The sequence below is a fragment of the Anoplopoma fimbria genome, chromosome 15, assembly GCF_027596085.1.
Source record: "Anoplopoma fimbria isolate UVic2021 breed Golden Eagle Sablefish chromosome 15, Afim_UVic_2022, whole genome shotgun sequence".
NCBI classification, from domain to species: Eukaryota; Metazoa; Chordata; class Actinopteri; order Perciformes; family Anoplopomatidae; genus Anoplopoma; species Anoplopoma fimbria.
In genome coordinates this window covers 14,940,065-14,960,011 of record NC_072463.1, presented here as the reverse complement: position 1 = coordinate 14,960,011, position 19,947 = coordinate 14,940,065, and the positions used below count along the sequence as shown (strand labels likewise).

Below are 19,947 nucleotides of genomic sequence, written 5' to 3'. Positions count from 1 at the left end.
CTCTTTTCTGATGGGACAGCTGTTAACAACATGTTTTCTTTCATTTGCATCACTTAGACACATGTAATCATAGCTGTGGAGCCTAAAACAAAGCGAAAAAAACTTTTAGCGAAATGTAGAAAATGTGCTTCATCCTCTTTGTCAGTCTCTCTTTTCCTCTCCTCTTGATAGCCGAGTGCTCCTTTCCTTCATTCTTCCACAATGCTGCAGTGACTTCACAGAACTCTGCTTCTTTTGGCTTTCAGATTGACAAACAGTTCGGCTATTTTCCAAAGGATGCAGTGCAAGAGGAGCTGGTTTATGCTACCTTGGAGAAAGTAGTGGAAACACAGGTAAATAGCCTTTTATTTCAGCAGCTCTTCAGATTATAAGATAAACCTTTATTAGTCCCACAGCGGGGAAATAGGCTTTGATCAAATCAATCTTTTTCATGAAGACTACAGCACGTGGTTGCTATTAAATCTAATAAAATGGTATACTGTGATATGTTACAAGATTAACCCCAAATTAGAAGTTGCTATAGTAGTAATGTTAAATCTGTTATTCCGTATTTCCTCTTTTTATTCAGGAATCTGATTTCTTCTGCATGGATAAGTCTGGTTATCCCATTGACTCCAGTAATTTGGACAGTGATGATGATGATGATGATGATCAGAAAAACCAGGAGTCAGAAACCATCCAAACCACTCCATACCCCGATGACACAAGCACTGAAAGTCCTTCGACATCAGAAGATCCCTCTACGGAATCTCCAGTTTCGGCACAGGAAGCTGACGCCACATCAGCAGAAGAGGACGAAAAGGAAAGTGCTGGCGACGCCGCTGCCGGGACTCACGTGGAAGCACAGGAGACTCCCGCGGCTCTGACGGAACAAGGTGGGTCTGCCCCCTCCTCATCCTGGCTTGGTTCTTCAGTGACAGGATGGTTAGGTCTGGCTACAGAGGAAGAAGCCGGCAGTTTGGCTGAAGAAGAGAAAAAAGATGAGAGAACAGAGATGCAGGCCGAAGCTTCTTTGGCTTCGTCCGTTACAGGGTGGCTGGGGTTGGGAGGAGAAGGAAAACCAGACGACGTTGTTAAAAGTAAAGAAGAAGACACAGAAACTGCTGATTCTTTTACATCAACCATGACTGGGTGGCTTGGCTACGGAGGAGAGACAAAAACGGCAGAAAACGAGCAAGCCGAAGAAAGGGAAGATGATGAAGAACCTGCAGAGAGATTCAGGGGTAGGAGGATGTCTCTGGACCTGGAAGGCAGCCAATTACACAAAGAGGAGAAGAAAGAGCCGGGGACATTGGATTGGCTGGGAAGCGGACTGTCAAGCACGCTGGGCTTTGGCACGACCAATCAGGAGTCAGGACACGAGACAACACCTGAAAGAGAGGCAAAGGAGACAGTCCAGATGGAGGAAGAACAGCCGGCGTCTGGTTCTTGGTATGATATGGGGATCGGGGACATTTTAGGCTTCAGGCAAGACAAAAAGGAAGTTGATGAGAGTGATGTAAGTGGTTTTAAGGAAACAAAAGAGGACAGAACCTTAGAACATCCCAAAGGCTCAGAGAATGTGGATACCAGTCGATCTCAAAGTGCACTGACAGAGGAGGTAGGGACAGAGACTGGCAATGAATCAAAGGAGGAAGAAACTACAAAATACCAAGATGTCCAACCAGAGATCAGAGTCAATGCTGACCCTAATAATAACAATGATATAAGTTCTTCAGACAGAAGCAAGGATCTTGTCTTACCTGAAGATGCAGCATCAGAGTCCAACCTAGAAGACATTTCTTCTCAGACAGAGTTAGAGAAAACGTCCCAGACTGAAGGTGGAATGTCTTCAATGCTCAACAGCAGTAAGGAAGAAGAGGAAGACAATGTTTCAGATGATCACAAGAAAGAAAAATCCACGGAACTGGAGGCTAAAGATCATCAGATGCCCAAATCAATAGAAAATGAAGGTGAGGTTAATAACAGAGAGGCAGGAGGAAACGAGAGTAAAACTGCAAGTGGCACTGATCAAGATTTGTTGACACAATCAGGCATCAATATAGGGCCTGACTCCAGTTCTGTGGACTTGAATTTGAACTCCGTAGGCGAGGTTGAGGAGGACAAAATAAAGGACACGGTTGAGGAAGGGGCCAAAATCCCAAATCAGACTGATAGCGCACAAGGATCCAACGACGCGATCAAAACCGGTACAAGTAGTCATGAAGGTGAAGGGAATAAAGCAGAGACAGACGTCCTCCACCGAGAAATTACCAAGACCCAGACTGATGACTCAGCAGAACAAAGTCGAGCCAGCGGAGATAGGGGTGGGAAGAGTCAGCCTTTGTTGTCATCGGGCAGAGCTGAGGAGAGAAATGAACCAATCTCCAATGAGGATGAACCTCTACATGCTCACAGTGTAGGAACCGATGTGGATAGTTCAGATCCACTAGCTATGATTGATAGCACAGAAAACAGGACAGATCAGGACTCGGTGTCTCCACATATGCAACAGGGGGCCACTCAAAGTGTTAGTGATGCACACGAGCTAAAGGAAACTGTTAAAGAAAATGAGAGCGATGGCAACGGAAACAACCTCCAGCCAGTTCAAACTGAGGAATACAGTTTGAATGAAAGGGGTCTAAAGTCAACTATCGGCTCCGGAACAGGAACGCAGACTGAGGAGGTGGAGGAGTCAAAGGAAAAGGAAATGCAGGGGGAGATAGAAGAGATAAAGGGAGAAGAGAAACAGCAGGAAGTGAAGGAGATAAAGGAAGAAGGGAAACAGGAGGAAGCGAGGAAGATAAAGGAAGAGGGGAAACAGGAGGAAGAGAGGAAGATAAAGGAAGAGGGGAAACAGGAGGAAGAGAGGAAGATAAAGGAAGAGGGGAAACAGGAGGAAGAGAGGAAGATAAAGGAAGAAGGGAAACAGGAGGAAGGGGAGGAGATAAAGGAAGAAGGGAGACAGGAGGAAGGGAAGAAGATAATGGAAGAGGGGAAACAGGAGGAAGTGGAGGAGATAATGGAAGAGGGGAAACAGGAGGAAGTGGGGGAGATAATGGAAGAGGGGAAACAGGAGGAAGAGAGGAAGATAAAGGAAGAAGGGAAACAGGAGGAAGAGAGGAAGATAAAGGAAGAGGGGAAACAGGAGGAAGGGGAGGAGATAAAGGAAGAAGGGAAACAGGAGGAAGAGAGGAAGATAAAGGAAGAAGGGAAACAGGAGGAAGGGGAGGAGATAAAGGAAGAGGGGAAACAGGAGGAAGAGAGGAAGATAAAGGAAGAAGGGAAACAGGAGGAAGGGGAGGAGATAAAGGAAGAAGGGAGACAGGAGGAAGGGAAGAAGATAATGGAAGAGGGGAAACAGGAGGAAGGGGAGGAGATAATGGAAGAGGGGAAACAGGAGGAAGAGAGGAAGATAAAGGAAGAGGGGAAACAGGAGGAAGGGAAGAAGATAAAGGAAGAAGGGAAACAGGAGGAAGGGAAGAAGATAAAGGAAGAGGGGAAACAGGAGGAAGTGGAGGAGATAATGGAAGAGGGGAAACAGGAGGAAGGGAAGAAGATAAAGGAAGAAGGGAAACAGGAGGAAGGGAAGAAGATAAAGGAAGAGGGGAAACAGGAGGAAGTGGAGGAGATAATGGAAGAAGGGAAACAGGAGGGGATGGAGGAGTTAAAGGAAGAGGAAAAGCAGAGGGAGAAAGAGCTTTCAAATGGAGAGGAAAATAAGGATGAGATGGAGGAGATAAAGGAGGAGGAGTTAAAGGTAGAGGAGAAACAGGATGAAGTTATGGAGCTAATGGAAGAGGGGAAGCAGCAGGAGATAGAAGAGTTAAAAGAGGAAACGCAGGAGGAGGTGGAGGAAATGCAGGAGTTGAAGGAGGTAGAAGTATTAAAGGAACAAGAGAATAAAGAAGATGAAGAAAAACAAGTGCAGTCTCCTTTTGAGGAAGAGATGGAAAACAGCCTTCACTCTTTACCTCACGAGAAAGACAACGAGAGTCCAGAGCAGGAGAAGGACGAGAAAGGGACACAAGTCGAGAACATCTCAGAATCTGTGTTCACCGAACCGTCCATGAAGAGTGAAAAGTGCTGGATCGAAAATCCACAGATGGAAAAGGAGGAGAGAGAGGAAGAAAAGGTCAGAGGTGAAATGAAAGAGGAAGAGGTTGAGGAGATGGAGAACGTGGAGCGTTTGAGGAGGAACAAGGACGAAGACGAGACCCTTAAATGTTCAAATGAGCGTTGTCCTGAAGCTAGCGAAGACGGAATTGTGCCGAACAGAGATGGACATGATCCTGCGAATATGTTGACCTCAATGGACGAAGGGGCAGTGAAGACAGGACAGCAAGATCTAGTAACCGAACAAATATTAGCAGAAAGGATAGGAGGGAGTCAGCCGGTACCAGTTGAAGGCGTAGAGAAGGATGAGGATGGAATACAGGTGGAGAAGGAAAAGGAAGAGAATAGGGATGACGGCGCCATGGCCCATGAGGGGACAATCAATCATTTACCACATTCAGGTGAAAGCACTAATCCACTTTCACCTGGCCACACAACTGAGAACAAAGAAGATGATCAGCCGCAGTCCAGTGAGGCCAACAACACTGAGCTTGAAGACACTGAAACAGTCAGCAATGGGGTTTCCCCTGAGAACAGAACAGAGCAAGTACACTCTGATCATAAGATTGTAACAGAGGAGCACACTGACAGGGAAGAGAGGGAGATGAACGCAAAGCATGTTGATTTTAGGACGGATGGAGGAATGGAGGTTCCAGTATCGTCCGTTGAAAGCCCGTCTGTGATATCTGAACAAACCGCTCCGTCTGATGACCACAATTTAGGGACAGGAGAGCCTGGAAGTGGAGGAGCGTTTGGCCTTTTCAAAGACGCCTTTAGCTATTTCAAATCCCCCGTCACCGAAACTGAGGGATCGGAAGAGTCTGCCCCTAGTTTGGGTTCTGACACAGGCGAGACATCCAAGGTACAAACCAATCTCCCTCCTGAGCAAGAACTGGATTCAACCACTGATTCGAATCAGGTTTACGCGCGAGAGTTGCGCTCAAACTCTCCCATCACCGTGTCAGGGCAGCAGCCACAGCCTTCTCTTCCTGTCAAAGAGTCCCAGACGGCATCTCCGTCCCCAAAGCAGATCAATTCGCACCCCACGAATGGCCCCCTCCAGACTAAAACCCTCACCAAACAGTCCAAGAGCCTCCTCGCTCACATGAGCCCAGAAGAGACGACCGTTCTGACGGAGCTCTTTGGGCTACACAAGCTGCAGTTTTTGGATTACATGTTAGGGAGCCGAACAACGAGCGATGACGCCGATAGCGATGACTCGATATTGCTGGATATTGAAAGACTTCTGGATTATCACAAGGAGGCACTGGTGGCTCCCAGCAAAAGGCTCGCGGCCTCACCGCAGGAGGATAAAGAAAAGACCAGAACGCTCATCGCACTTCAGAAGCTAGAAACGCTGCTGGCAAGAGTGAGAGAGACTTTCAGCACAGGTGAATCAGACACCAGCAGCACAAACCAAAGCAAAGTATTTCACGGGCCTCAAATATATACTTTAAGTTACTTTGATATTTTGATTCAAGTATGGGTTTGACTTGCAATGATCTGAATCAGAGTGAATGTGTGTTCCCTGTTAAATGCAGCCGGTGCCAGCTGCGTCGGTGACTCCTGTTCAACTCACAGAGAAGATAAGGAGACAGATGAATGGATGGGGCTGGATAAAGAGAAAGATGGAGGCACAGCAAAAGAGAGGGTGACTGAGGATGAGAAAGGGGGAGAGAAGGAAAAAAGAAGTGAAGCAGAGAGATTGCCCCCTAAGTCATCATCACCACAGCCGCTGGAAGGTATGGATGACTCAAGTATCCCTTAATCAAGAAGGATTAAAAGATGATTCAAAGATATGAAGCGATAAGACATGAGAAGGAGTGCAACGCTGCATCCTCATTCCGCCTGCGACACACAACCTGGAACATTACGGCATTATTTGCAATTTTAGTCTCACACTAGTACATTAGTTCGTTTAATATAAAAGCTTTGTCATGAATTTGAATAATATACCATTGTGGCAATATGTTTGTTAATCTAATTCCAGGGCTGATGAGGCAAATTCTGGACTTTGCTCATCAGATTACCAAAGACTCAACCACTCATGTTCACGCTGCGAGGGAGCTCCTCATATGGCTAAATGTAAAGGTGAGATTTATCTGCAGATTTAACTCCATGGAGGCCGGATGCAGGTTAAATTATCACTCAACGCTCAAAGATATACGTAGAATATGTTTGTCATTTGACATCTAACTACACAACTATTTTTTCTTCGGCCTATGTTGTCTTTCATGTTGGTTCCCAACACATATAGAGATGACCTAAGTGTGTTTGAGAGGGGATGATTCATCATGTACAAGATGTGCATGGCATGACATAATGATTTAAATCCTAACAGAAAATCATTGGAGCACGGTTCTTAGACAATCCAAAACAATCACTACTTCACAGGTGAAAAGGCTCAAACAAAAAAAAAAACATTAACCTAGTTTAATAAATTAAAAATATGCTCTTTCAGAGTTTTTTTTCCCACCTCACAACATTGTTTCGTAGACATTATGACTGGGGTCCAAGCAGGCTGCATTTGGTTTAATCAGAAATGTTGCCTGGCCCAGTTTTTAACATCATTGGTGAGGTAACTTAAAAGTTCACATGTAAGCCTATACATAACTAGTTTTGATCGTTGTGTGCATGGCTTTGGAATAGTCCCTCTGACAAACCTCCAGAGGTCTATACAGCTGATCTTTCAGGGTCAACATACTGTGTCTGGTTCTTTAAGACACGCCACTTGTGTCAAGCTGGCTCCGTCATCATCACTCACATTCCTGAGGACTGCTGGGTCTATTACAAACGTTGAGCCAGCTGGCAACCTAACTTCTCGAAAGGCAAACAGTTTTTAAATGTGTTGAGAGGACTGGATATAGTGTCAAATGGACGAAAATGAGGCCACGTCGGTAAGAACTTTATTCAAACATTTGCTGACTCGAGTTGAGTCCTCACCTATGTTCTACTTGGACCAGTTAGTCATGACACTGACCCTACTGCTGTAACTCATGTGACACATGTCTGTAAACAGCTTGAGATATATGACATTTGTGCAAAAAAACATTATGTGCTTTAGTTTATAATTATAAAGTTATTTATTCGGGAGATTATCAAACACTAATAATAATATTAATAATTGAGAGTTCTCAATGTATGTGTCGTCAGAGCCCTGGGTGGAGTGACACCTGTTTCTTTTGGTGTCACTTTAAAAGCGCTCCGATGTGCCAGTGTGGCATTTTACAATTGGTGACGTTGCAAGTGAACCATTGACACCGGCGGGGGGGTGAACACATATCTACATAACCCTGTGCGTGCTCAAATCAATGCATGTGTGTTTATAAATTATTAAAATATATATATACTACTCCTGTTATCATCCTCTGAAGCAAAAACTAGAATAGTAGACTCTCATTGAGGCGTTTGTAAAGAAAAGACAACATCCGGCCCCCCCTGCGTACGTGCAACATGACGCGGTCCGCTCCGCAGCGTCGGTGTTGTGAGTAGGATGTGAAATCACCGACAGCCCGGTCGACGGCTTTAGATTCTGAGTCCTAAATGTCAAGCTTTTTAAATGACAGCCATAACCAACATAATAGACTGATGAGATAATCGGGAAATGGAGGAACAAAGCGACCTGTTGGCCGACAAGGCGGTCTACTTCCAGGCCACGGCGGAGGCTTACTACAGCGTCGCGGTGCAGGCGGTGAAGGATGTGCGTTGTGCGGAAGGTTTCGTTAGCATGTCACTGTGATCACAGTGATCACAAGCTACTGATGATGATGATGATGATGATGATGCTGATGATGCATCCTCTGCTTTGTGTAGCTTGTGTTTGACAGCACGTGTGGTGTGTCAGACGTGTTTGTGGTTGTCCACACAGGGAGCTAGTACTAGTTAGCCACAGTTAGCTTGGTAATTGATGGTTAAAGTAGGATGTGTGTATATAATCAGGAAAGTATTCAGGTTAATGCCAACTAATGTGATCTACATACAGTGGGACATGTGTAAGAGTATTAAAACCACCAGGACATGAATGAAGCCGGTTGTTTGGCTCCTTTGAGACATGTAAGAAGCAACAGCTGCTCTGTGGGTCTCTGACTGCCAGGCTGCATGAAACCATCTGTGTTACATTACATTATATTATTATATTACATTACATTATTACATTACAGTCATTTAGCAGATGCTTTTATCCAAAGCTACTTACAATAAGTGTATTCAACATAGGGAATACCTAGTCACCAGAAGTCATAAGTGCATCTCCTTTCTTAAACAAGCATCTAAGAGCATAAACCAGAGCAAAAGTACAGAAACAAACTAATACAAATACAATAAGTGCAACAAACTAATATGAATACAATAAGTGCAACAGACTAATATGAATACAATAAGTGCAACAAACTAATACGAATACAATAAGTGCAACAAACTAATATGAATACAATAAGTGCTAAGTGGAAGGCTCAGGGTAGCACTTCTTGACTAGTTTGCAGGTTTGTTGTTCAGCACTGAGAAGCTGGTCCTTATGTCCACAATACATACTCCATTGTGTAAATCCACATGGTTAAATAGAGTGAACCAAATGTTGTTCCCAGACTGACAAGGATCACACCCCTCTTGTCAGCTGAAACCAGCTCCTTAAAATAAACAGATCTCTCCTCTCCGTTCAGGTTGTTTCGTCACTGCCTGATGACATCAGACCCGGGCCAGACCTGTACGGGGTGCCATGGGAACCAGTCATCGTCTCCAGTCTGGTGGGGCTGATGACAATGCTGTTGTTCACCTGTAGATGTTATAGCTCTGTGAGTACACGGCCATGTATATGATACGCATCAACATCGAAAAGATTGCATAAGCAGTGTATTCATTTGAAATGTCGCTGTTGGTGCAAACATAGACACAAAGAGACCACATGTGTTCGCAGTCAGCACATCTATCAACCAATTAACCCCTTTACTGAGTGTTCATCAATGTTTTCGTTTTATTTCTTCACAGGTCAAAAGCAGAATGTATCGAAGTAAGTTTTCCCTACTTATTCCTTAATATCACATTTTTATGACTTGAGAGAAATAAAACAGCACCGATCACTGCCTATTAAAACTTCTCACTGGCCATTGTTTTTTTTTTTTAACCCATTAAGCAGAATTATGTTGGAAAATAATTTGAATGTATTTATTTATTTTTAGGTAAAGAGCGGTGGATGGCTGAGCAGGTGGCAGAGCTGCTGGACGAGAAGTGTAAAGTCCTTGAGACTCTCAGCAAATGTCAACAAGAGGTTGGTACCGGGCCAGGGGTGTCTGACTACTGACTGGTGGCAGATTCTGTCTGACCAACTTAAACGAGGCGCCAAATGCATAAAATATGTTTTGATTTCTATAAGCGTGAAAATGGTCTCAATGAGAAGATGCCGAGTCTTACGCATGTTGTCTGAAGCGTGATCAAAACACAGAAACTCCCTCATTGCAAATCTATAAAATACATTTATGAACATAAGTTTGAATCCTGATGAAAGACACTTTTTGTCATTGCTAGCATGAGTCTTGCTACTAAAATTCACTTCCTCATTGTGTTTCTTTTGCAGTATGATGACCTGGAGACCGCTCTGAGGGACAGTGGTGTCTTGGCCCAAACTCAAAAGACAGAACATCTGGAGGTAAGGCAGAGAGAGAAAACCAATTAAAGGGTGAATAAGAAATGTCAACTACTTGGAAACCAAAACCAGAATGAAAAACAGACTTCTGCACAGTGTTTTGTTAAAAGTTGATTGTTGCTCATAAGCTATAACTTTAGTAAGTAAGTACTCTTTTAAATGTTTTACCCAAGAAATCTGCTGAGATTTTCAAGGTATTTTCATGTTGTTGCATTTCACCCGATTGTCTTAAACCTGCAATAGCATTACTTTTTTTTGGGCCACTTGGGGGCTGCAGAAACAGTTGTGAACACTGACACATCATCACCTATCAAGCTTGTTTACACATCCAGCAGTTATGGAGAAAAATGATGCTTCTGGCCACCTGGCAAATGTAATGGTGTGTTACTCCTGAGGGTAATAACTGGCTCTTTGCCCGCTAAATGCTCCTCGATATTCACACGCTTGTCCCTAACTGTGTCTGTCTGCTGTTTGGTGTTGCTGAAAACGGCAACCTGCTGCTGATTTAAACAAAACTATGAGAACAGTGACAGTGGACAAGAACAGAAAAGTTGTGGAATAAAGAGCTGAACAATGAGCTGAAACTCACTATAAAGCTCTGTAGATTTATCACTACAAGCTATCCCTGTAGTATTTTTACGTCATCATTTGATACAATGTTATTATGTGATGTTAAAAATATAGATTATAAGATTTATTAATCCCACAGTGGGGAAATTTGCAGGATTACAGGAGCAGAGTGGATAGTGCGAACAAACAGCCACTTTACAGTGAAAATATCACTTTTTTAACTGCCTTGCCAAATTTGGATTAATAATGAACCACATTTTGACACAGTGAGCTGACTCTTCATGTTCACTCCACATTCTCTCACTCTTTTGCTCTCACTTTAACTTGTTTTCTTGTTCCTCCAGGTCAAAGCCAGACAGTTGGGACATGCTAAAAAGGAGCTGGATAGGGATCTGGAACAACTGAAGGATCAACTGGACCAGCAGAGAGAACATAGGATAGAGCAGGAAAGGAGGGTAAGAGCACACTAAATGCGACCAACAATACCAGCTGTAACATCTGCAACCGTTAATCAAGAATTGATATTTGGATAGGAATGGGAATCCATTGCATCGGTGTGATATTGATAGAGATAATTCTATTTTGTGGGTTATCTTTACAGATAGCTTTGCTTGAAGAGAGCATGAAAGCCACTGAAGATGAAAACCGAGACCTCCAGTCACAGGAAGAGCAGGTACCATTCCCTCACCTTTCTCCTCTGTACCTACACACTCCTGTCCTCTCCTCTCTCCTGCTTCCTCTTTCCCTCCTCTGCTCTGTCCCTCCGTGTGCCGCATTACGCCATGTAATCGCTGCCTGTTTGTTTGTCTCTAGGCACAAACCACTCTGAAAGTGTACAAAATGAACAGTGACAGGCTACAGAGGAATCTGGAAACAGCTGGAGAAGAGAACGCACTGCTGCAGGAGAGCAACGCTCAGGTAGGACGGTCTACACCTACAATTACTGGACATGTTGGCAAGTGAGGTGGTTTTACTTTTCCATGGTTGAAATTAAAGGTTAAAAGTACTGCCAAGCCAGTTTGTTCCATTCAGTCCATCCGATCACACACTATTAGATTCCTGATTTTCTAAGTGAACTCTCACAGAATCATCACAACTCATGTACATAAAGTTATCCAAAATCTGATCCCTTCTTGGCTTATTTTGTATCTTTATCCTTTCCATTTCCGTCTCTCCATCTTTTGTTCTGCCTCTTTTGTCTCTGCAGTTTAGGCAGCAGGTGGAGGGATGGGCAGAGAGAGTGAGTGAGTTGGAGGCGGAGATGAGCAGGTGTGAGTTGGCCCACAGCACGATGCTGCAGGATGTGACCAACAAGGATGAGCGTATAACGGTACGGTTGGTTCCAGCATTTATTACAGTATGTGGTGACTAGTAACCGTGATATATATATATATATATATATATATATATATATATATATATATATATATATATATATATATATATATATATATATATATATATACCTTGAGATTTCTATTAAAAACTGGGTTTCAAATACAAGGAATATCTCGAGGAAAACCACAGAAGAAGGACGCAAACTGATGCAATCAATCAAGGCTTCAGATACGTTACTGTTTGTTGTCCGGAATGAGTTTGACACCAAATACTTGTTCGCTTCCAGTCGTTGACGGATCGGCTGCTGAGCATGAAAGGTTGGGATTCTGACCTGGAGGAGGAGGAAGGAGGAGAGAAGGAAACGTCCAATGGTACAGCGGCGGCAAACGGGAAAGGAGACGTTATGGACACACAAGGCCATCTCCAGAAAGTCCAGAAACTCATCTATGCTGCGAAGGTATTTTATTTTAATCGACACAGGCACACAGTGTTCATGACGCTGAAATGTGTGGTAACAGCCAGACTCATTCATATTAAACATCTCTGTACACTCTAGCTGAATGCAGACCTGAAAGCAGTAGATGAAGACAAGAACAGACTGTTTGCCAAACTGAACGATGAAGTCAAAGCAAAAGAAGACCTGCAAGGTGAGTCAGCATGGTCTACACCAGGGGTCTCAAACTCGCGGCCCGCGGGCCAATTGCGGCCCGCTAGACGATATTTTGTGGCCCCCACCTTAATATGAAAGTTTAATGTTAGTGCGGCCCGCGAGTTTTATATGAATGGCACTTTACAGTGTTGTGTGCGGAGCTGAACGAACCTACCAATCACGGTGGGGTATATGGCTCTCGGGGGCGGGACATCGACCGGGCTTGATGCAAGCAGAGAAACATTCTCAATGAGTGACAGTGACAGCAGCGTTGCCATGGAGAGTTCTCTTCCGTGCTGGCTGGCTGCCTCGTTTCTATGAGGCAAACGCGGACATTCGTCCCAGCGCGCTGCGTTCACAACACCTCAAAAAGAAAGTTTTTTAAGTTGCTGCCCAGCGGGACATTATACGTATATATGTCTCTCTCTGACAAAATAAATCAAAGTGATGCGTACGCGGCGAGATAAAAGAAAAGTAAGAAAATAATGTAGCCTAATGTGGTCTGCAGTCACATACCGACACCTGTCCGTCGGCAATAACAGTCCCCGATAAAGCAGAAGAGCTGCTGAGTTTGTGTCCAATGCACGGCCGCACCACAGCCAAGGATATATTCCAGGAGCTGTGCGAACAGACTGGTGGGCATTACCACGGATGGAGCCCCGTCTATGACCGACTGGTAGCGCTGGTTCAAAGAAAGTTAGAGGAAAATGCAGATCCAGCAGTCGTTCTGCACTGCATCGTACACCAACAGGCACTGTGCAGCATGTCATGTCTGTTGTCCTGAGATGTATCAGTTACATCAGGTCCAGGAGTTTACAGCACCGCCAGTTCAGGGCCTTTTTACAACATATGGTGATGTACTTTACTTTAGTAAAAGTACATCATTTAGTAGTGTCCTGAAGAGATTTTTTGACTTAAGAGCAGAAGTGAAGAAATTCATGGAAGATGACAGAATGGATGTTCCTGAACCTGATGATCCAGGGTGGGTTATGGACCTTGCATTCCTAGTGGACTTAACACAGGAGCTGAACATCCTTAACCTGAAGCTCCAGGGCCCTGGTCAGCTTATCACTGCAGCTTATGAAAATGTGAAAGCCTTCTCCGCTAAACTGAAATTGTGGAAAACTCAGCTTTCTGTAAAATATCTCAGCCATTTCACAACATGCAGGTCTCTCGTGGAGGAGGGCACAGCCTTCAGTGGTGGTGAATATGCCTGTGCTAGTGAAAACCTTCTGCAGGAGTTTGATCAGCGTTTTGCTGACTTCAAGGCATGCTGTGACACTTTCCAGCTGTTTGCTGACCCCTTCTCAGCTGATGTGGAGAGTGTCCCAAGTATGTTGCAAATGGAACTTATTGACTTGCAGTGCAACAGTGATCTAAAAGCTAAATTCAGAGAGGCACAGGGAAAAGCAGACATGACTGGACAATTCATGAGAGAATTACTTCCATCCTTCCCTGAGCTGTCAAAAATGTTCAGTCGGGTAATGTGCCTTTTTGGAAGCACGTATCTGTGTGAAAAACTTTTCTTGACTATGAACTTTAATAAATGCAAGTACTTAGTGATGCCCATGTTGAAGCTGTACTCAGAGTTTCTACTGTAACCTTGATCAGGGCAAATGTTGCTCAGCTGTGTGAGCAGAAGCGCTGCCAGGTCTCTGGCAAGAAATAGAATAAAGCACAAATGTATTCAGGGATTGTATGTGTTGGTTCAGTGCAATGTTTCAATAAGTTATTAAAAACATGGAAATAAAAAAGTAAATTTTCAAAAATATTGCGCTTTCTTGTAGTGCTTGAACGTTGAAGTGGCCCTCCTATGAGACGACAATACCAGCAGTGGCCCCAAGCCAAATTGAGTTTGAGACCCCTGCTCTACACTGATGCTGGTGTTTTAGCGAGCTTGTCATTTAGTTGTCTGATACAGAACGAGAGACTAAACATGTCACTGATGGAATTTTTCTGTGTGTGTGTGTGTGTGTGCGCGCTTTGTTTTCCCCTCTAGTGAGCATCAAAGAGCTGGACAATGAGAAGTTATCTCTGCATTCAGAAACTGAAAAGTACCTAGATCAGGTAGCTGCCCTCAACTATGTATTTGTGCGATATTTTATTTGCCATATTGTTGTTACACTTTCATTCGCTTGTGGATTTATTTCTGTTCTTCACGTGCACAGGTCCAAAGATTACAACAGAAACTCCAGATCATGACAGAAATGTACCAGGAGAACGAGCTCAAGCTACACAGGTATAGACAGACCCACGAGGATTAAATGTGCGGAGAAGTTGAAAGAGCAAATGCAAGCTATAGCAGATGTACGGGATGTTGATGAACGTGTGCATTTGCAGGCTGCTGACGGTGGAGGAGAAGGAGCGCCTGCAGAAAGAGGAGAAGTTGAATAAAGCGGACAAAAACATTTCGTTGGCCATGGAAGAGCTCAGCAACTACAGGTAGCTGCTCCCTCAAACTGTCACCAACACATTGACAACATGCAGGGGTTCGTTAGTGAGCCTTCCTCTGCACAGAAAAACACCTGTAGAGTCTCACCTGTACGCCACCTTTTCCTTCAGAAAACGAGCAGAAGAGATGGAGGAGGAGCTGGAGAAAACCAAACAGTCTTACCAGACTCAAGTATCAGCACACGAGAAGAAGGCTCACAATAACTGGGTTAGTAAAAAGAAAAAAATATGAAGATTATCCTTTTTTTCTATAGCCAAATAGGTAGTCAGTTGATGTTGTTGTGGCTGTTATTGTTTTTTTCCTATTTTCCTGTCACTGCAGCACACACACATCTACTCTGACATTAGATCAGGGGTCTCTTAATCTATCATTGTATGAGTGCTACATTCCAATTACTTATCTTAATGTTGAGAACTTGACTGCATCTGTATGTATGTACTTATGTCATGTTGTGTTTTTGATCTTGGCTTGATTTTCCAGCTGGCAGCCCGAGCAGCAGAAAGAGAGCTAGCAGACATCAGGAGAGAGAACGGCCTCTTTAGACAGAAGTAAGCAGGCAGTAACTGAACTTTCAATTAATAAGAGGTTAAAGATATAGTACGGATGCTTTGAAGTCGGGGGTTGTATGAGGTTGGTGTTATTGTGTGACTTTGGTTTTTTCAAAGGTGAGGCCCTTTTAGTTAATTCACCAAAGTTACACAATAACACCAACAAACCGAACACTAGCAACTTCCGTGTTCTGCGAGGTAAAATTCCTGTTTTGGTCAATATAGTCTTCCATCTTTGAAGCACGCATAGATGACGTCTTCAGTTCCCCTAGAACGTATTTATGTTTGTGGCTCATGAAACCAACTGTGTTATAATAAAGAAATACACTTTTGCCTCCACTGTTTGAGAGGTTTTCATCTGTCGTTTTTATATACTTTATACATTACGTCGTCGGGTCCAGAAAATGTTTGTGATATGTTGACATTGGTTTTGTTTTCTCTCAGGCTGACAGACACACAGTTTAAACTAGACGCACTCGACAAAGATCCCTACGCCTTGGACAGCCTGGCTAGACCGCTGCCTTTCAGAGGTAAACACACTCACTTTTTGGATTATTGAACTTACATCATATTCTGTGGCTAATAGACCCCAACCTGCGGGCAGTTCGCTGCAGATTTCCTTTGACTTTGCACTCACCAAACTTCTCCTTCACCCTTTCAGCTGAAAGGTCCCCATACGGTCCTTCTCCTCTGGGTCGACCTGCGTCTGAAACCAGAGCTTTTCTGTCTCCTCCGACATTAATGGATGGACCGCCTGCTAGACTGTCTCCTAGAGGTATAACCACACAAACACACAGAAAGTCATAAATCCACACATATAGACACAGTTGCAGCTGCACAGTAGACCAGAATCCACCAGTAAACACTTGCAGCATGTTGGAGATGACCAGCTGTCTGCAGCATGATCAACTGTAGACACTTAAACGTGTGCAGTAGCATGGTCTGTATGCTGGCATGCTGTTAGCGCTCTGGAAAGTCAATGGGGGAAAAAAGTGCAACGTGATGATATGTCTTAAAATCCCATCAGTCCATTCTGATTGACATGACAGTTTCTCTTTGGCTCCTTCTTGCAGTCACACTCATTCTGGCCTAATTGTCTGATATTTTGTCTTTGGCCGATTGGTTCTGCTTCTTCCCCTCCCTCTTTACCTCTCTCTCTCTCTCTCTCTCTCTCTCTCTCCTCTCTCCTTCCCCCTCCCTCTCCCCCTTGTCTCTGGTACTGTCCCTTTCCTCCGCAGTGTCTCGTGGCCCGATGGAGCCCCCAGGTGGCCAAGGAGAGCTGGAGCGGAGCGGAGGTCCTCATTCAGACAGCGGCTCGATCTCTCCGACATGGGAGAGAGATCGCAGGGGCCCCCCACCAGGACCCCCTGGCCCCCCCGGGCCCCTAGGACCTCCAGGTGTGTGTGGAAGAGAGACAAAGAGAAAAACGTAGAGTGAATCAGTAACATTTGATGGGTCCACAGCCTGTATGACACAGGCCTGGAGACACTCTCACATCCTACCTGCCTGTGAACATATCGAGGATTACGATCCTTTTTACGTTGGCGGGGGAAAAAAATCTTGGTCATTTATTTATTACTAATGCTTGTGTTAAAAAAAAAAAATAGCGTCACGCCATATCCACGTTGACTTCATTCAGGCCCAGTATGTACCGTACGTTCTGAAGGCACTCTGGTATTGCTTCTGCACATTGTTTTGGGGATCCGAAACCCACAGCTGACATTTGAGTGCAGCAGCAGTTAATGCCCAGGTGTAGCTCATACCATCTATTTAAATGGACCGCGGCCATCGTTAAGGTTGGTAGTTGCACCTGCGGTTTGGCAAGTCAACAGTCAAAGTGGAATAGTGTGCATGTGCGTGCCAAATGCATGTCGACGGTGCATATGTGTTGTGCTTATTGCATTTTGAGTTTGGACACTGGAAACTGCAGTTGTCTGTGAAGCTCAGTGATAAAAGAGAGATCAACATTACACGACCACTTGGAGCTTTGTTTAATGTGTTTACAGCTTTAGAAACAGAGAGCTGATGATATATATGTATATGTGTATATATATATATATATATAGATAGTATATATAAATCTTAGTGTGTTCTTTCTTTCTCACCATGCATCTGTCTCTTAGGCTATATGTTCCCAGAACCAGGAGGTCCAATGTACAGGAGACCTCCCCAAGGAGCTCTGGGCCCTTTCCCTCCTCCTGGCTCTCTCCCACCCGGCCCTCTCCATCCCAGGGGCCTCCCCCGGGACCCCCTCACAACATGGCAGGTGAGTCAATTGCAATCTGTATATCATTCCTTCATGGAGTTCTCCTCTACACTGTCCTAGCTGTATTTAACTCTTTTGGACTGTATATAGCTGAACAAATGGAAATGGAAACACACATGAACCACCTTGTTCACGATTGCTCATTTCCTCTTCATTCATTCATTCATTCATTCATTCATTCAATTATTTCAATGCAGATGGCTCCTTCAGAGAAAACAGCCATGGGCCTGGAGAGCTGGAACACAGAGAGGTAAGAATGTTTGTGTGTGTGTGTGTGTGTGTGTGTGTGTGTGTGTGTGTGTGTGTGATGTGTGTGTGTGTGTGTGTGTGTGTGTGTGTGTGTGTGTGTGTGTGTGTGTGTGTGTGTGTGTGTGTGTGTGTGTGTGTGTGTGTGTGTGTGTCGACAGTCCAGTCTCTGTAACCTTTTAAATATATCTGTGTCACCAGTCTGGTGCTGTGGATCGAAGGACTCCTCCTGAAGCTGATCCAAGGTTCGGGGGCCCACTTCCTCCCGGTCCCCCGATGGGCCCAATGGGCCCCATGGGCGGTCCCTTTCCTCGTAGAGCCCCCTATGGCCCACCACCTCCTGATTTCTACCAGCCCAGGGGACCTGCGGGCCCTCCCATGATGCCTAGTAAGCAGTCACGGCAATTTTCCGCAACTTTTTGGTGCCACGTAATCTTGAAATGTCGTCAGTTAACCTGACTCTCTCTCTGCCCATTTCCTCTTTACTCCAGTGTGGGCTCCTCCACCTCCAGGGATGATGCTCCCTCCTCGTTACCCTCCAGGTGGGGCTCTTGGCCCTCGCCCTCACTACGCTCCCCCCATGCGCCCCCCTCTGCTCGACGGCCACCCTCATCCCTCCATGGGTCCTCTCCCTCCTCAGCAGTCCGTCCCCTCCCCGCCGCACAGCCAGTCGCCAGAGGAGCACCCCCCCTCGCCTGAGGACGCCATTTGAGCCTCACCAGGGTTTTTAACTTGAGCCGCGAGGTGATGGTTAAAAGTTTAACCCAGCGGTAGACGGATGGTTGGGCAGGTTGCTGTTTCCCATCATTCTGTTTCCTGTAACATCCACATGTTAGCCAGGAGGACGTCTCTCATGAAGGGCGTTAGCGCCGGGGAAACCATCAGCCTCCATTAGCCCACTTTGTTTCTGTCCGTCTGCTTCTGCTCGGTCTCTCTGCTCTACTCTCTTCTCTCTCTCTTCTCTCTCTCTATTCGTCACTTAGCTTTTTTCCCCCTTCCTTTTACTCTAATTCTGCCCATCCAGCTATATTCCCTGGGAAGTAGTTCCTGTTGCCGTGGAGCCACAGTGTCAGCAGCAGGATCACGGCTTAGTGTGTGTGTGTGTGTGTGTGTGTGTGTGTGTGTGTGTGTGTGTGTGTGTGTGTGTGTGTGTGTGTGTGTGTGTGTGTGTGTGTGTGTGTGTGTGTGTGTGTGTGTGTGTGTGTGTGTGTGTGTGTGTGTGTGTGTGTGTGTGTGTGTGTGTGTGTGTGTGTGTGTGTGTGTGAATGCCAGAAAGGTTTTTAATGGCACTTAAAGGTTGAAATGCGTGCATGTAGAAATGGCAGAGAATGAAGGGTTTTACGTGTCGCGTCAGTGAACATTTCCACCCGACGGCACAGAGAGAGAAACGGCTCTTGCTACTGTTGTCATTATTTAAGAAATCAAATAGCCATTTAGTAATTACGTGGGTTTTGACCAAAATTCGACTACACTTAAATCAGATCACTTCAGGTCTCGTTTTGTCTGCGACCGAACTGACGTGATTTTGAAGTCTAAAGTTTCCCTCAGAGGTAAAAAAAAAAGCAAAAATTGCTTAAAATCTAATTATAATGCATAACTGAATTTCCTTGGCTTTCGAGTGGGATTTGGAGGACTTCGCCTTCATCAACAAAGCTGTTGTTCCAAACAGCAGCCACTCAAACAGTGCTTTTGATTATGTTACAGTGACTTGCATAAGGCCTAGGCTTGAAAAAAAGTGGCTTATAGTAGCCGCTTGTGTTCTGCCGCGGTACGCTGTGACTCATGCCGGCAGTCACGGAGCAGCGAGTTAAACGGACTGACTGGAAGAGAGGCGGCCTTCAGAGCCAGGAAAATGACACCCATGTGAATTTTGTAAAAAGTGATTATTAACAGATGAATAAAGACTGTCAAATTGATGTTTCCATATTTCACTAATGTGTTCAATTTGTTGACCCAGAATAACAGAGCATTGGAATGTAATTGTTAGTTATCAGTGTTTTCTATAATGCTGTTATGTACAACATGCAACGACATTCTTTGAATACTGAAAATATAAAATTGCTAAATTCCAAAATATACTCTAATTTATTGTAACCTTGATTGCTCTGCATATGTTATGATCTCCTACTACTCTACCAAACCAAT

The 19,947-nt window shown here is 44.7% G+C and overlaps 1 protein-coding gene across 1 annotated transcript in view; it reads left to right on the top strand.

The window, feature by feature from the left end:
• Positions 1 to 18,386, top strand: part of ctage5 (CTAGE family, member 5) — a 19,729-nt gene extending 1,343 nt beyond the window's left edge. Inside the window, exons 3-28 of the mRNA XM_054613450.1 lie at positions 246 to 332; positions 569 to 5,486; positions 5,637 to 5,837; positions 6,086 to 6,186; positions 8,754 to 8,885; positions 9,079 to 9,100; positions 9,270 to 9,358; positions 9,665 to 9,736; positions 10,648 to 10,758; positions 10,905 to 10,976; positions 11,117 to 11,221; positions 11,511 to 11,633; positions 11,928 to 12,098; positions 12,198 to 12,288; positions 14,290 to 14,357; positions 14,459 to 14,529; positions 14,631 to 14,732; positions 14,853 to 14,949; positions 15,223 to 15,290; positions 15,735 to 15,820; positions 15,952 to 16,065; positions 16,529 to 16,687; positions 17,414 to 17,556; positions 17,754 to 17,806; positions 18,004 to 18,190; positions 18,294 to 18,386. Of these exons, the coding sequence (XP_054469425.1) occupies positions 246 to 332; positions 569 to 5,486; positions 5,637 to 5,837; positions 6,086 to 6,186; positions 8,754 to 8,885; positions 9,079 to 9,100; positions 9,270 to 9,358; positions 9,665 to 9,736; positions 10,648 to 10,758; positions 10,905 to 10,976; positions 11,117 to 11,221; positions 11,511 to 11,633; positions 11,928 to 12,098; positions 12,198 to 12,288; positions 14,290 to 14,357; positions 14,459 to 14,529; positions 14,631 to 14,732; positions 14,853 to 14,949; positions 15,223 to 15,290; positions 15,735 to 15,820; positions 15,952 to 16,065; positions 16,529 to 16,687; positions 17,414 to 17,556; positions 17,754 to 17,806; positions 18,004 to 18,184 (7,437 nt within the window). The 3' untranslated portion in view covers positions 18,185 to 18,190; positions 18,294 to 18,386. The remainder of the gene's footprint in view (positions 1 to 245; positions 333 to 568; positions 5,487 to 5,636; positions 5,838 to 6,085; positions 6,187 to 8,753; positions 8,886 to 9,078; positions 9,101 to 9,269; positions 9,359 to 9,664; positions 9,737 to 10,647; positions 10,759 to 10,904; positions 10,977 to 11,116; positions 11,222 to 11,510; positions 11,634 to 11,927; positions 12,099 to 12,197; positions 12,289 to 14,289; positions 14,358 to 14,458; positions 14,530 to 14,630; positions 14,733 to 14,852; positions 14,950 to 15,222; positions 15,291 to 15,734; positions 15,821 to 15,951; positions 16,066 to 16,528; positions 16,688 to 17,413; positions 17,557 to 17,753; positions 17,807 to 18,003; positions 18,191 to 18,293) is intronic.
• Positions 18,387 to 19,947: the final 1,561 nt, after the last annotated feature.